At 56.4% G+C, this 17,016-nt stretch overlaps 2 protein-coding genes across 2 annotated transcripts; one reads left to right on the plus strand and one right to left on the minus strand.

The window, feature by feature from the left end:
• The first annotated feature begins 647 nt into the window (after window positions 1-647).
• NRGN (neurogranin) lies at window positions 648-4,972 on the plus strand. Its single transcript, XM_074927243.1, has 3 exons — window positions 648-859; window positions 2,818-3,024; window positions 4,799-4,972. Exons 1-2 carry the CDS (start codon window positions 845-847, stop codon window positions 3,022-3,024), a joined length of 222 nt encoding a protein of 73 aa, XP_074783344.1. The 5' UTR covers window positions 648-844; the 3' UTR covers window positions 4,799-4,972.
• A 707-nt stretch (window positions 4,973-5,679) lies between these two features.
• ESAM (endothelial cell adhesion molecule) lies at window positions 5,680-14,579 on the minus strand. The gene is made up of 7 exons (XM_074927239.1): window positions 14,464-14,579; window positions 8,860-9,017; window positions 7,551-7,764; window positions 7,315-7,470; window positions 6,965-7,087; window positions 6,680-6,818; window positions 5,680-6,322 (listed from the first exon to the last, which is right to left on the minus strand). Exons 1-7 carry the CDS (start codon window positions 14,507-14,509, stop codon window positions 5,971-5,973), a joined length of 1,188 nt encoding a protein of 395 aa, XP_074783340.1. The 5' UTR covers window positions 14,510-14,579; the 3' UTR covers window positions 5,680-5,970.
• Window positions 14,580-17,016: the final 2,437 nt, after the last annotated feature.

Here is a 17,016-nt window from a genome sequence, read left to right on the forward strand (position 1 = left end):
GTGGGATCTGCAGGTAGCACTGAGGGCTGGAAAAAGAGCTGGTTTGCAGGTCTGGCTGGAAAATATCCCAAATTTGGGGGAGTTGGATGCTCCGGTGAGCAGTGAAAGGACCCCCAAACCCTGAAAGAGGAGCCCCCCTCCTTTGCGTGGAGCCCACGTTTGGACACATCACCCCTGGGCTCCAGCGGATGCTCGGTGGGAAGTGGTGTCCTGCCATGCCCACCCTTCCTCACCATCCTCATCCTCACCATCCTCATCCTCACCCTCCTTCAGAACCAAGCCCTAAGTAGGTCGTGAAGGTTTTGTCCCCTGTGCAAAGAAACTTGGGGGGCAAATCCCCCCTCTGGCATTGCTGCGGGCCGAGCATCCCTCCCCCCCTCCAATAACCCATCACCCCTGTTTGCTGTAGCTTCACACACCGCCCACCCCCCCGGCCCCCCAAAACCAGCTCTATTAAACCCGCCACACTGCGGGTGAAACCCGAAAGCGCCGTTAAATATTTGATTGCATCCTCCGCGTGTAATTTTATATTACACGAAACTCCGACGCGAGCTGCCGGCTCCTTTAAGCGTTAGGAGGGAGTTGGAGGCTGCGAAATAAAATTGGAGGAGGTTAAAAAAAAAAAAAAAAAGAGAAAGGGAAAAAAAAAAAAAAAGAAACACCAACCTCCCCCCCACCAAAAAGCCTGGCAGGGGTGTAGGGCTGATAGGCTCGCCCGGAGGAAAGCGCATTACGTAGGCAAGCGGCTCCGCTCAACTTGCCACCTGCGCCGGGAGAGCTGCCGGGGAAGCGAGACCCTGCCGGAGCCCCTCGCCCATCGCTGGCCACCCACCCGTCCTCCGCCATGGACTGCTGCAACGTAGGTCCCCCCTCTTTTCCCCCAGTGCCTCGCTTTTTTTCTGCCTTTTATTTATTATGATTATCATTTATTCTTATTGTCGGCTCCTGCCGGAGCGGGGTACGGGGGCGGTGGAGGGGGTTTGGGGTGGTGGAGGCGGAGGGGTGGGGAGGGTGTTTGCAGGGAGGGGGGGATGCTGTGATGGGTGCTGCACCCAAGAGCTCAACTCTGCACCCAGTGCTGCTGCAAACCCCCAGGCCCTTATTTCCCCCCCCCCCCCCCCAAACCCCCTTCCCCTCTTTTTCGCATCAGTTCAGGATCCGTCCCGCCGGGGCTGCAGCCACCTCACCCCACATCCCGGGCAGGAAAGTGCCCCCCATCCCCAAATCCAGCCACCAGACAGGGTATTCTGATTCTGCTTTTCTTCCCCCAAAATTACTCTCTGGGTGAGATTGGAGGTTGCTGGTGGATACGGGGATAAACTGGGGGGCAGCAGGGGGCTGCACCCCTCCATCCTCACCTGAGGGCGAGCACCCCTTGCTGCCCGGCCACCAGCCAGCTCAGGGAACTGATCCGGCAGAAAACCGCATCCTTTTTCCCCCCTTTCTCCCTTTCCCCCCCCTTTCCCCCATTTTCCCCCTGTCCCCCTTCTTTTCACCCCTTTTTTTCCCCTTTTCCCCCTCCAGCTCAGCTGGCAGCACAGAGAGAAGCCCCCCTCTCCCCTCCTGGACACATCCAGAGAGGCAAAGCCCCCCCTTGATATAGGATTTATCCCCCCTGGATATAGGATTTTTCCCCTTATATATAGGATTTCTCCCTCTGAACAGAGGATTTCTCCCCTACATACCAGATTTCTCCCCTACGTATAGATTCCGTCCCCTCAGCTATCAGATTTCTCCCCTGGATACATGTTTTCACCCCCTAAATATAGGATTTCTCCCCCTAAATACACAGTTTTTCCCCATGGATATAGATTTTTGCTCCCTGGATATAGGATTTCTCCCCTGAATATAGGCTATGCCCCCCATATATAGATTTTCTCCCCTAGATATGGGTTCTCCCACCTGTATATAGGATTTCTCTCCTGAATATAGGATTTCTCTCCTAGCTATAGGGTTTCCTCCCCCTGGCTATAGGATTTCTCTGCTGGCTATAGGATTTCTCTCTTGGATATAGGTTTCCCCCCCTTGGCTATAGGATTTCTCCCCCGGCTATAGGATTTCCAGCCCTGGCTATAGGATTTCTCCCCCGGCTATAGGATTTCTAGCCCTGGCTATAACATTTCCACCCTGGACATATCATTTCCACCTTGGACCTGTCACTTAAGCTGCTGCTGCTCTTTCTCTCCCCTCACCTTTCGCAGCGGTAAAACAACCTGAACAACTTTGCGGAGCCACGGCGCGCTCTGAGGGGACGAGCAGGGTCCCCCTCCCCCTAAATCTGCAGCTTCCAAATAACCCCCCCAAAAAGCCCTCCTTTAAGTCCTTTAACGCACACCCAGGGTGATGCAAAGGATGCACCCGCGCCGCTGCCGACACCGGAGCATCCAATGCCGCCTCACTCCCGGCTCATTTAGTTTTCCTGTTTGGTTCCCCCCCCCGCCCTTGACCTCAGCGCCGGGTCCAACCGGGATGCGGCAGGAGGGGAGTGGGCTGCGGTGATTTATCCTCGGCACGGGGTGGGCTGGGGGACTTTTTCCCAAATGTGTTATGTTTTATGACCAAAGCCCTGAGGAGGGATGCGGGAGGATGCAACAGGCTGTGCAGGGAAAGGGAAACTGAGGCACGGCCAGCTTGTGTGGAAAATCCCCCTCCTCAAACCCACGGATGCTCTTCTCCCTCTGTCACAACCCTCGAGGAAGCAGGATCCGGCCCCAAAGAGGCTAATTTAGAACCTTATTTAATAAATTAAATTGAGGAAGGGGGGGAGTGGCCTTTTTGGGGTGTCACTGGCCGTAACCCTCCCGTTGCCACTGGCAGGAGGGAGCCTGCACGAAGCTGGACGAGGACATCCTGGACATCCCCTTGGACGATCCCGACGCCAACGCGGCGGCCGCCAAGATCCAGGCTAGTTTCCGCGGCCATATGACCCGCAAGAAGATCAAAGGGGGCGAGATCGATCGGAAAACCAAGGACGCCGAGTGCGCCAACAGCACCCGCGGCGGCGACCTCCGCAACGGCGACTAGGTACGCCCCAAACCTCCCTTATCCCCCCGCCCCAAAGTCGGGACGTTTTTACATTTTACTGCTCCGAGCATCCTTCCCCACGGCGGTTCGGGATGGAGAAGGGGTTTTTCTTCCCAGGAGGTGAAAGCATGGAGACAGGCAGCCCCTGCCTGCCCTAATTTTGGGAGCGCACCGTAGTAGTTAGCATGGGAAGGCGAAGCCCTAGATTTGAATTTAATTTCTCCCTTAGCAACACCACCCCGAACGCCTCGCCTCAGCACATGCTATTTTTAAAAGCCTGTGTCACAGTCTCCTGGCAGGAAAAGGTAAATTTAAAAAAGCGCCCACGGCGCCGAGGCCGCGTGGCATCGGGGCCCGGGGGGTGGCTGTGCCGTGCCCTGTGCCCGCTGGCCAGCGGAGCGGGGCCCTGGCTGGCGGGAAGGAGGGGTTGGGGTGAGCGGGGGGGAGGTCGCGCTGCCGGCGCAGCCACGTGGGTGTGGCGGGACTGGGGGGGGCGACGCGACTGGGTTGGAACTGGGGTGCTGTGGGGCTGAACTGAGGATGAAGTGGGGGAGTAGGGGGTGATTCCAGGGGGCTGCAGTGAGGATGCAACTGGGAAGTAATGGGGATTCGGTGAGGGTGTAACCGGGATACAATGGGAATTCGGTGCGGATTCAACTGGGGTGCAATGGGGATTCAGCGTGGATGCCACTGGCGTGTGGTAGGGATTTGATGAGGACACAACTGGGATGCAATGGGAATTCAGGGAGGACACAACTGGGGTGCAGTCGGGATTCAGTGAGGAAGCAACTGGGAAGTAATGGGGATTTGGTGAGGATACAACTGGGATGCAGTGGAGATGCGACAGGGAAGCAGCTGCCAAGCGCAGGCGCTGTGAAACTCATTAGGGCCACAAGGTTCATTAGGGCCGCCTCGTTAGGGTCACCTCATTAGGGCCGCCTCACTAGGTGGGCTGAGCAGGTCTGCATCAGGTGAGCTGGGTTCACCTACTCCCACCAGTGTCCTCTGCCCCGGGGGGGCCAGGCTGGGCGTCCCCCCCCAGCCCCCGGCTGCTGGGATGGGGCTGGGGGAGGGCAGGGTGCAGGCCAAGGGCGCAGGCAAGGTGCAGGCAGGCGGTGGGCGGGCTGCAAGTAGGGCGTGGGCAGGGTGCAGGCAGGGTGTGAGCAGGGTGCAGGCAGGGGTGCCAACAGGGAGGGGACAGGACATGGAGAGGGTGCAGGATGCAGGAGCAGGGTGCGGGCAGGGTGCGGGCAGGGTGCGGGCAGGGTGCAGGCAGGGTGTGGGCAGGGTGCAAGAAGGGTGCAGGCAGGGTGTGGGCAGGGTGCAGGAGCAGGGCAGGAGCAGGGCAGGAGCAGAGTGCAGGCAGGCCATAGGATCAGGGCAGGAGCAGGGTGCCAAAGCCAGGTGCAGGCAGGGCAGGCTTCAGCAGCAGGCTGCAGGCTCCAGCAGCCGGGTGCAGGCAGGATGCAGGCAGGCCATAGGAGCAGGGTGCAGGCAGGGTGCAGAAGTGGGGTGCAGGCAGGCTGTAGGAGCAGGGTGCAGGCAGGGGTGCCAACAGGGAGGGGACAGGGCATGGAGAGGGTGCAGGATGCAGGAGCAGGGTGTGGGCAGGGTGCAGGAGCAGGGTGCCGAAGCGGGGTGCCGAAGCGGGGTGCAGGCAGGGCACAGGTTTCAGCAGCAGGATGCAGGCTGCAGCAGCTGGGTGCAGGCAGGAGGCAGGCAGGGTGCAGGCAGGGCTCAGGCCCAGGGCTGACCACTCTCTCCTTGCTCGCAGGGGCCGCCAGGTGCTCCCCGGACCCCCCTCGCCGCCGAGCCCCCGCCGACCGCCGAGGCCCAGGAGCCCCCGCTTCGCCCCGCTGCCCCCCGCATGCGCCTCCCGGGGCCCCCCCGCAGCCGGGCCTTGCCCCCCCCACCCCCGGCTGCCCCCTGACCCCCCCCCCGGCCCCCCCCTCCCCAATAAACATCCCTGCCAGAGGCCCGGCCTGTCCTTGGGCACCTTTCGATGTCACCCGGCGGAGCGGTGAGGTCACAGCGGCGGAGGTGGGCAGGGCGGGGGGGTGGGGGTGGTGGTGTGATGTCATCCGCGCACGCGTGACGTCACCAGCCGGCGCGTGACGTCGTATGGGCACGGGTGACATCACGGCAGCGCGTGTGGCACGGGGAGGAGGAGGAGGCGGCGGCTCGTGGGACATGGCGTGACGTCACCATGGGATGCGGGATGGCCGCTGTGATGTCACACCGGGGCGTGACGTCATACAGGCGCACAGCACCGACGGGCAGCGCGACACACGGCAGGGTGTGACGTCACGGCCACAGGCCTTGGGGTGTGACGACACAGTTGCGGCCTGGCTGGCGCGCCGTGACGTCACGCCAGGCCCTGTGACATCACACCAGGCCCTGTGACATCGTGCACATGCTGTGACGTTACCCAGGCGCTGTGACATCACCAGGAGAGACGTGGGACCCACAATTCCCTAAATCCCCACAAATTCACCCAAACCCACGGCGCCGGACAGCACGGCCAGCTTTTAATCAGAAAACCCCTAAAAAAAAAGTGCATATTCCTCCCACCCCCCCCGTGCCCCCCCCCAACCCCAACCCCCTCCTCGCTTTATTGCTCTTTTACGAAAAAGCCCCCATTTCAACTGAGATATATATATATATAAAATAAAAAAAAAAAAAAAGAGGACACACCCCCCTTGGGTGGGGCCGGGACTATTTTGGGGTGTTATATTTACGGGGAGACTCGGTCCCCCCCAAACCCGGGGAGCCCCCCCAAAACCAGGGAGCCATTAAAAAACCCCCATGATGAGTCCAGCTGCTTGAGGCGTCTTTTAGAAAAACAAACAAGAAAAAAATAACAAAAAGGGAAAAAACCACCCCCAGAAAATGGGGGGGGAAGGTTGTGCTGGATACCTGCACCCCTTTTTTTTTTTAGCGGGGGGGTCACACCAAGGAGCCGGCTCGGCTCTGCGCCGGCACCATGACGGGGACGGCGCCCGCCCGTGCCAGGCTGGAAGGGGGCAACGACCCCCCCGGGGGGTCCTGGCGGCGTTGGGGGGCCCCATTAACGGCAGGGGCGGGGGAGAGGGTGGGGGTGTGCGCCCCTCGGCGGGGCGGGGGGGGTCCCCGGTAGCTGCCGGTGGTGGTGAGGATGGAGGCGGTGTCGGAGGGGGGTTTGGCCCCGTAGGGTCTCTCCCGGGGGCCGGCGATGGAGGACAAGGTGCTGGTTTTGGAGATGGTGTCCGCAGCCGGGCTCCGGGCCCACGAGGGAGTCTTGGGGGCCACGGCGTCTTCCCTGCCAGGGGGGGACAACGTCGGAGAGATCGGCACCAGCAAGCCCCGCGAGGCCCACCCCCGGCATCCGCCCCCCACCCACCCCCTAAAACAGCGACAGGGACCCCGAGGTTCTGCAGAGCTCCTCAACCCCAAAGCAGGGGGGCAAGAGGGGACGGGGGGAAAACAGAGACAGAAAATGCACTTGTTGACTCTGAAACCTAGTGATGACTGGCCAGAGATGGAAACCTCCCCACCCCATCTGTTAACTCTGAAGCCTAGTGATGACTGGCCAGAGATGGAAACCTCCTCCTCCCCCCGTTAACCCTGAAGCCTACTGATGACAATTTAAACCTCCTCTGTGGGAGGGGCGCCTCACTTGATCTCGTTGGCTGCTTCTTCCTGGCTGTCACGTTTTTTCCTCCGGTAGCCGACCACATGGCGGGCAAAGAAGACAACGGTGGCGAGGGCACCCAGGGAACCCAACACAGCACCGGCAATGACGGCTTTGGTGCTAGCTGCCGGAGAGAGACAGAGAGGCAGCAGGGAGAAGGTCAATACCCCCCTTATCCCCCCAGGGGACACCACGGGGACCAGGGGACACCACAGGGACCGTGTGTGTGTCCTCCCCAGCCCTGCCCCAGCCCTGCGGACACGTACTCACTTGAGTGCACCTCCAGGACGATGCTGCACTCAGCTGAACCCACTCGGTTTTCGGCCACGCAGACGTAGACGCCCGACAAGTCAAGGGAGAGGTTGGTCAGCTTGAGGGTGCCCCTGGCCCGGTCTGCGGGTGAGAAATTTGGGTGCTGCCCGGCGGCCACCCGCCCCCAATTCCCCCCCACCTTCTTGTGCAGGTGGAGTTAAGGGGACAGTCCCCTGCCTGCTCAGGCAGCAAGGACAGGAATGGGCAGAGTTAAGGGGACGAAGCCGAAAGCGCCCCACAGACGGAGCCTCCCAGGATTTTCCAGCCCCCTCCCTGCTCCCCAATTCCCCACCCTGGTGCCACCTTACCCTGGGCAGGGGGGAAGAAGACTTGCAGGGTGGGGTCCGTGCGCTGCCACTGGTAGGTGGGCGAGGGCTTCCCCTTCTCGGAGGCACAGCTCAAGGTGACGTTGGCTCCCACAGCAGGGTCACCGTGCAGGTGGCAGGCGGGGGGGGCCGGCGGCACTGCAGGCACTGACGTTAGTCCCGAGGGGACACCATGGGGTGGGGTGTGGGAGGAGCCGGGGTGACCGGCGGAGCCTTACCCAGCACGGTGAGGTTGATGACGCCAATGTTCTTGCCCGTGCTGGTGGCGTCGTCCACCACATTGACGGTGCACATGTACTGGCCCGAGTCGCGCTCCCGGGTGGCGTTGATGAACAGCGAGATGTTGTGGGTGAGGATGGGGTACAGGAAGCTCACGCGGGGCTTCAGCTCCGTCTCCTCCACCTTCATCACCCCATCCATGTAGGTCAGGATCTGCATGGGGGAAAACGTCCGCTTGGTCACCTCTGGACGGTGTCCTAAATTTTGTGGAGTGGCCGTCACTGCGGAAGCTCCCTCCATCCTCATCTGCCCCCAGCAAACACAGCGCGGGAACCAGCGGCATCTCCCCGTTGTGGGTTCCATGAGCATCCTCCTACTGAGGGCATCTCCCCATCGTGGGCATCTCCTGATCATGGGCACCATGCTCATCCCCCAGTGCAGGCATCTCCCCATCGTAGACACCATAAGCACCTCCCTACCATGGCCATCTCCCCATCTTGGGCATCTCCCCATCATGGACACCACAAGCACCTCCCCCTTGCAGGCTCCACCACAGGCATGACCTCATCATGAGCATCCCGCCAACAAAGGCACGTCCACATCATGGGCACCACGAGCTTGAGTCCATGGTGGGCACCGCCCCATGGTGGGCACCGTGAGCTTCATCTTATCATGGGCACCACGGGCACCGCCCCATGGTGGGCACCGCCCCATGGTGGGCACCACAAGCAGCTCCCCATTGCAGGCACCATGGGTATGTCTCCATCACGGGCATCGACCCATCATAAGTACTGTGGGCACCTCCCCATTGTGGGCATCTCCCCACGGTGGGTGTCTCCACATGGTGGGCTACCTGAGCTTTCCCCCATCGTGGGCACTTCCCCATTGTGGCCACCATGAGCTTCACCCCATCGTGGGCATCTCCCCGTCATGGGCACCTCCCCATGGTGGGCACCACGAGCTTCACCCCATCATGAGCACTGCCTCATCATGGGCACCAATGAGCAGCCCCCCACCGCGGGCACCTCCCCATCATGGGCACCATGAGCACCTTCCCATTGAGGGCATCTCCCCATGGTGGGCACCAGGAGCTTCCCCCCATCATGGCCACCTCCCCATGGTGGGCACCAGGAGCATCGCACCACCATGGCCCCCTCCCTATTGCAGGTACCAGGAGGTTCCCCCCGTGGTGGCCACCTCCCCATCACAGCCACCACCCCACAGTGGGCACCACGAGCAGCCCCCGCCACCGCCACCTCCTGGCTCGTCGCCCTCCCTCCCCCACCGCAGCCCCTCCCCACCGCTCACCTGGAAGGGGCCAGCATCTTCCTTGTCCAGCAGCCAGGTGACATAGGGCTTCTTCTGGGAGTGGCTGGTGTACCAGGCGGGCAGCACCGCTTGCTGCCCTTCCACGGAGAAGACCGACCCCGTCCCCACGTGCACCTCCAGCACCGCCGAGGAGACGCCTGCCCGCGGCCAGAGAGGGAAGAAAACGGGACGTGACTCAACCCCAGGTGCTGCTTTTCTGTAAAAACCCACCGATTGTTGGAAAAACCTCCTTCTTCCCAAGGGGAAACCCAACAATCCCAGGTTATCGCCGGGCGGCTGGGCCGGGGAGGCGTTCTTCCTCCTTCTCCCCCACGGGAAGGGTTTTATGGCTGCTCCGGAGGATGCCGGACAATGCCGTTCCCTCCCATCCCCATTTCCCCCTGCCTGGGCTGGGAGAACCTCCGGCTGAATATCCCCCCCAACCCAGCAACCACTGCCTCTCCCTGAGGGGCTCCAGTGCCTGGACACCCCGTTTTAGCCCAGGGTAGGGGTACCCCCAGCCCTCCCCCACGCTGCTGCACCAGATCCTCCACTCCCTGGGATTTACTGGGGGGGGGGAGCACCCACAGACACCTCTCGAGCCCTCCCCAGCATCCCCTTTTCGCTGCCAGCACTCAGCTGGGATCATTCATGGGTGCCCTTTCTTGACACCCCCATCCCATCCCCACGTCCCCGGCGTCCCAGCAGAATCCCACTGGGAGAAAGCAGCGGGATACAGGCGGTACCGGGCTGGAGAGGGATGTTTGGCTCCCGGGGGAAGATTATTCCCCAGCTTTGCCCAGAAGGCTCAGCCAGAAAATTAATCAGCTCAGGCGAGGTCAGGTTTTGTGCCGGGGTTTGGTTTGGTTTTGTTGTGTTGGTTTTTTGTTTGTGTTTTTTTTTTTTTTTTTTTTTTTGTTTTTGTTTTTGTTTTGTTTTTTTTTCCCCCGGGGGAACACCACCGAGGACCTGCATCCCGGTGGCTCCATCCCTGCATCCCGCCCATCGATCTGTGTCCCCGGTTGGCCCCAGTCCTGCCAGCGCCCCAGGACCGCTCCAGATCGGGATGCAGGGGGGAAGGGACGGTGCTGCCCCATCACCCCGAATCCTTGCTGCTACCTGGGATTTGGGGGAAAAAAAACCCAATTCTGAAGGATTCAGATCCAACGGCCTCACCCTCTTCCCTATGAACTCAGAGGTTTTAATTTGATTTTTTCCAGGGTGGGAGGAGGAACTAAAGGCTCGGGGGGGGTATTCTTAGCCTCGTGCCCGCATCCGTTCATCCCCCCCTCCCGGCAAGGCATCGGCGCGGTTTCCGGACGGAGCCTTCCAGCTCCGGGCAGGAAACTCTGCTCCGGCCGATAAGTCTTCCCAGGAATTAAGGAAAGGAAAAAAATAAAAAAAAAAATAAATAAATCCATTCTCTGGTGAAAAACTGGGAGAAATCAGCCCCGGTCTGGTAAGGATGCTTAAAAATAGCTCACCCGGGCTAAGAACATAAACCCTTAAGTCCTGGCGAAGGGGGAAAAAAAATGCTGCTGGGTGATGGAGATGGCAGCGGGGAGCCTGCCCGTGAATCATATCGTGGGCAAACTAATTGGTATTAGTACTATTATTAATTATTTTGAGCTATTGTGTGGAATAAAATACAGAGTGGAAAAATAATGGTAATTATATTGGAATTATTTGTCATTATGAAGGCAACTGTATTAAATTTAGATAGTATGTAAGAAAATATAAGGTATCCAATAATGATATTGTAATTTCTATAATAAAATAGATATTAGATAATATATTATATAGTAATTATAAACATATTTTCATAAAATAGTAATAATATGGGGATTTGATAGTGACAATAGTGATCATAATAATGATAATAGTGATGATCGTAATAATGATTATGATAATAATGATAGAATAATTAAGCTAATGTTAATAATAATAATATAGTTCATTAATTATGCAGACGGCATTATTAAATGACACCACAGCTCCTAAACCTCCGTGCATCCCCAACAGCTGTTTTTTCAGCACGGCTCCTCCACCATTATAAATATAATTGTATTAAATTTAGACAATCTATAAGAAAATATATGACATATAATAATTATATTGTCATTTCTATAATAAAAGAGAGAATATATAATATACGTTATATAATGATTATGAATATAATTATATTTTTATAAGAATAATGGTAATAGTTATAATAATAATAGCAATAGTACTACTAATAATATCATAATAATGTTCATTAATGATGCAAACGATCATTAAATGATGCTACAGCTTCTAAACCTCTGTGCATCCCAAAAGCTGGGAAAATCCAGGTTTTTCAGCTCGGCTCCTCCACCAGCATCACTGCTGGGGCACAAAAAAGGTGATGGGCCAAAGGGTGCTGTGGGAAATCCAGGCTCAGGAGGGTGAAAAGATGCTCCGGCACCGGCCGGGGGCTTCCCGTCATACCCTGAGGCATGAAAACAGCCCCCTGTGTTTCAACTGTGGCAAACCAACCCACACCCGCTGCAGGCCAGGCTCCTCATGCTCTCCCTGGGGGGTGTTAACTCTGAAACCTAATGGTGACTATGTTAATAGTGCTTTGATGCTGCAGCTTTGCTCTGTCATCCTTAAAGCCATGGCGACAGGAGATCACGCCTCCATCATCCCCCCTCCAGCACATCGGGGAGAGGTGGGTGGACGGATCTGGATCTGGAGGATGCTCACTCACCTAAATCCTCTATTTTCTTGCAGAATTCACCCAAAATTCCTCATCTGGGACAAATTTGACCCTAAAAAGGGCTGGGAGTGTCGCTGCTTGAGCTGCGGGCATGGGACCGAACTCTGGCATCGGCTCCAGCTTTAGCCACCTCGCCGCTTCAAATCCTCTAATGCTTTAACCAGATCGAAAAAATTAAGCCGCTTCCGGCGCTCATACACATATCGGCGGGGGGGGGGGGGGGGGGGGGGGGGGGGCGGAACTCGGGACCTCCCAGCTGCTATTTGGGCTGAAAAACCTTGATTTTTCTCCAGCCGCCCTGAGCTAAGCACCTGCCCGGGTGTTTTCCCCCTGCTCCAGCCCATCTGCCAGGATTTTTTCCCTATGGAAAAAATACCTTTACGTTTACTTTTAAAAATACCTTTCCAATTTTTTCCCCATGGAAAAAAAAACCTTTAAATTGACCTTTCCGAATAACTTTCGATTTTTTCCCATTGGAAAAAAAACCCCTTTCAATCCACCTTTCCAAATAACTTTCCATTTTTTCCCCTATGGAAAAAAATACCTTTAAATCCTTGCGCACCTACCGCAACCTCAATCGCTGCGCCTATGCTAAACACCCCATCCTCATCTAAAAATCACATCATTTCACCCCAAAAAAGAGGCTTCCCAGCTCAAGGCACAGCCTGAACCCCCCAAAACCCAGCATATCCTCCCCCCGCCTGACCCTATAAGCTATTAACCGTATGGGGAATTAAAGGCTGGAGGCGGCTGGGGTTTGATGACCCCGCTCGATAGGATTAAGGCACTGGAGCCATGTGAAACCCAGACCCAAATTAAATCCCAAGAGACCAAGCCTGGGATTTAAAATACACAGCGGGAATCCAGCCGGAAAAACGATCCTTCAAAAAAAACCTCGGAAAAAGGTCAAGGAGCATCTCAGCGATGCGACATGCGACACAGCCTCACGTTTTTTTTTTTTTTTATATACATATTGGGGGGGTATTTTTTTTTTTTTCCTTCTTTTAACTTTGACTATTTATAAACGGGCAGATAGGAGATGCCGGGCTGTGGAGCAGCGTCCGTTGGGAAAATCCACAGCGGCTTTTCTCACGACCCTGGGGTGGGGGGGCAGAAAGCGCCGTATCCTCCGGAGAGACCAAATTTGGGAAAAAAAAAAAAATAAATAAAATAATAGTAATAATACGTGACTTTGCTATAGATAGAAACACGCTTTAACCCCTGATGTGGGAGAAGGCGGTGGTGATGGGATGGGGATAAGATTTGAGGTGGAAATGGGGCAGGAATGGGGCAGAAATGGGGATGGAAATGGAGATGGAAATGAGGTAGGAATGGGGGTGCAAATGGGATGGAAATGGGATGGAAATGGGGGGGTGGAAATGGGATGGAAATGGGGGTGGAAATGCCAAACATCACCCCTCATTTTGCTTTTCCCCGTCACGATCCCGTATGGACCCCACAGGGTGGGGACGGGATGGTTGAAAGCAAATGTAAAGGCAAACCACGAATTTTGGGCTCAAAACCATTTTTTTGCTGCATTTTGGTACTCTTGGTCTCTAAAGTGTCACATCCCAGGACTCGGATGTAAATTTTTTTAGGGGGCTCCATCACGAGCCCGTGGCAATTCACGCCGTTGGGATGCAGGATGTGGTGGAAGAGGATGCTGGTGGGCTGTAAGATCGAAGTGACCCCTGTGCCTCATCCCAACACCCTTTAATTAATTTTTATCATGGAAAAAAACCTTCAAGGAGAAAATCCCAGTGGCTCTGGGAGCGGGGACCCCCACCCAGCATCCCGCCGGGGAGGAAATGCTGCTGCCATTGTTTTTGGGGCCATTTCCTCTCCCCAAAGGCCTCTCCTTCGCCGGGAACGCCAAAGGACGTTTCCCTTCGGAGCAACTGTGGCGTTGCCAGAAAAAAATCAAACCAGAAAAAAATCAAACCGGGTAGAAAATTAGGGTGGGGAAGAAGGGGAAAACCCCATGGAAAGGGGTCAAGACCCGTCACTCCAAAACCAGCTGGGGTGGCCTTAAAGCACCAGTAAACAAGGGAGGTGGCAGGTTTTTATCACGGGATAAAGAAAAAAAATTGATTTTTTTATCTGCCTGATGCCAGGCAGGGGGGTGAATTATCAACCCCAGCACCCCGGGATCCCTGGGGTGTGCCCATCCTCCTCTTCCCGGAGTGGCTTTTGGTTTGGGGGTGCTGGTGGGCTCGGCAGCTCCGAGGAACAAAGCGTCTTTTCCCCGGGGACCCAGATTTTCCCCTCTCGGTGCACCCCGAAGAGGGGACAGGTGTGGATTGGGCCCCCACACCCCCCACCTACCTGCTGGAGTGGGGGAGCTGGGGGCACAGAGAGCGGCCGGTGGGTGCTGTGACACCCCCCCCACCCCCCAAAAAATATCCCTAGATCCTGTCTGGTGCCCCCCTACAGCTCCCCAGGGTCCTACCCGCCGGTCCCCGGCGCCCGCGCATCCTGCTGGATGCCCCCCGACAGCTCCAAGCCCTGCCCGGTGACCTCCCGGTACCGCCCCGTCCTGCTCGGTGCCCCCCGAAAGCTCCCGCGCGTCTTGCCGGGTGCCCCCCTTGGGACCCCCCCATCCTGCACGGTACCCCGAAGTGCTGACCGGTGCCCCCCCGGTACCCCCAAGTCCTGTCCAATGCCCCTCCGGTATCCCCCGTCCTGCCCGCTGTCCCCCGACGCTCCCCCGGCTCTTGCCGGGCGCCCCCCCGCTCCCCCCGTGCCCTGCCCGGTGCCCCCCCGTTCCCGCGCATCCCTCCCGGTGCCCCCGCCGCTCCCCAGCGCCCTGCCCGCTGCTCTCGGGCCCCCCCCACCCCGCGCCCCCCCGGTGCCCCGGGGCTCACCCAGCAGCGCCGCCAGAGCCAGCGCGGCCCGCGGCAGCGCGACCATGGCCGGAGCCGCCGCCGCAGCAGGTGCCGGGGCCGGGGGGGGAACCGGGAAGGGGGGCCCCGCCCCGCAGGTGGGGGCGGGGCATAGTAAAGGAGGCGGAGCATAACGAAGGGGGCGTGGTCTCGTCCCACCCCACCCCACAGAGAGGGTGTCCCAGCCCCAAGCAGTGCCCCCCCCGCGGGTTCAAACCACCCCCCCAGCCATCCCAGCCACACCCCAACAAATGTCGAGGATTAATTAATTACTGGGGTTATTAATTAATTATGATATTAAGGTTGTTGTTACCCCCAGGGGTAACATTTCTGACTGATGCTGGGGCACAAATTACCGAAGCAGAACAATGAGGACTCTCCGCTCCATCTAGAAACTAATTGTCCTAAATGGGAAACCCCAGCCAGTGCCTCTGACTCTGGTGACACTGTGGTTACCAGGAGAGGAAAACCCCGTTAATACCGTGGTGGCCACAGGATCTTCCCCGATGAATCTCTCAGGCATAGAAGTTCTGAAGGGTAGGCAGTGGCGGGACACCCCGGGGAACTCGTGGTCTTTTGGTGTCTCCCAGACCAGGCTGGAACATCAGGCACTGAGGTGTGTTTATTGCAAGCGGCACCAACCCCCAAACTGACAAACGTTAAACCCTACCCATTGCCTCTAGGAGCGAGGGAGGAACTTACACCAGTTCTGGGAGATTTGAAAAAGCAAGGGGTTGTAGTTTCCACTCACCCCCCCCTTCAACTCTCCAGCACAGCTGGTCCAAAAACCAAACGGCAAATGGAGTTTGACAACAGACTCAATGCCACTATCAGCTGCTGGACCAACCACTGCTGAACTGATAGCATTCAGGAACAATCCCACCCCGTCATGGCAACAATTGGTGTCAAATATGTGGTTTTTAATGGTCCCTTTACAACCTGAGGACCAGGATCGCTTTGCCTTCACCTGGGAAGGACACAGAACACCTCTACAGGACTTCCTCAGGGATACAAGCACTCCCCCACACTAGCTCACCATGCTCTAGTGCAAGAGCTGGAAACGATCCCCAGAAAATCAGAGGTGAAGATTTATCAATATATAGATGATGTACTCATAGGAGGGAGCCAGGTAGAGAAGTTAGAGAAACTCAGAAGGACATCATCACCCATCTAGAAAGTATAGGGCTGACAATTCCACCTGAGAAAATACAGATCCCTTCAAGTGAGGTGAAATTTTTAGGAATCTGGTGGAAGGGAGGGATGACTTGTATCCCACCGGATACTCTCTCCTCTCTCAATCAGAGTCAAAGAAAGACTTGCAGCATGCACCAGGGTTGTTTGTGTTTTGAAGGAAACACATTCCTGACTTTTCAATTATCGCTAGGCCCTTGTATGACTTACTGAGAAAGAGAGGTCAGTGGGAACGGACTCAGGTCCATGATGAGGCTTTACAGTTCTTGGTGTTTGAAGTGACTGCCTATCAAGCCCTGGGTCCAATTCACCCAACAGATCTGGTTCAAATTGAATGGGAGTTCGCCAAGACTGGACTCTGCATCCATTTGTGGCAAAAGGACTCAGACGGGCTGGTTAGGCCCACTGGTTTTTATTCTAGTAGCTTTAAAGATGCTGAAAAAAGGTACACAACTTGGGAAAAGGGTCTATTTGTAGTTAGTCTAGCTCTGAGATAAGCCGAACACACCATCCGGCAACAACCTATAGTCCTCAGAGGCCCGTTTAAAGTGATCAAAGCAGTTTGGGCAGGAACTCAACCCCCTGACAGGGGGGCCCAGAGAGCCTCTGTGCAAAAATGGTATGCACAAATAGAACACTACTGTGAAATCTTTTCTGTAACTGAAGGAGCCACAGAAGTGTTAAATATACAGGATGAGGTAGACCCGAGTAGGGAAACACCCGAGCTTTGGTCTGTAATACAAGTAGATTCTCCATTTTCTGGACAATTGCAAAATGTCTGGTTTATGGATGCCTCGTCAAAGCGAGAGGGAAAAATCTGGAAATACCAAGCTGTGGCACTTCGGGTAGACACCAAGGAACAGATCATTACCGAAGGAGAAGGTAGCGCACAAGTAGGAGAACTGTGTGGAGCGTTTTCCAACGCAAGGCTCAGACTGCTTCTTCTGTCTATATCTATACTGACTCTTCTGCTGTGTTCAAAGGTTGCGCTGAATGGCTTCCGTTCTGAGAACAAAAAGGGTGGGAGGTCAATAGAATACCTGTATGGTAAAAGGAAAAATGGTAGGATATCCTTACCATTGCCAGACAAGGGAAACTTGCAGTAGCATGGGTAGCATCTCATCAGCAGGATGATACCCCAGTGAACCGATGGAACGCCGAGGTGGATGAACTAGCCCGGCTAGCTGCCCTACAAAGCACCCAGATAGCAGAAAATTGGGAAAGTCTGTTAGGATGGTTACACACAAAACTGAAACGTTCAGGAGTTAAGGACCTCTATTGTGAGGCACAAGCCCGAGGGTGGCCAGGGAAGAATGTAAAACTTGTGTATCTTCCTGTGAGCAA

Source organism: Athene noctua, chromosome 26 (assembly GCF_965140245.1).
Source record: "Athene noctua chromosome 26, bAthNoc1.hap1.1, whole genome shotgun sequence".
NCBI lineage: Eukaryota > Metazoa > Chordata > Aves > Strigiformes > Strigidae > Athene > Athene noctua.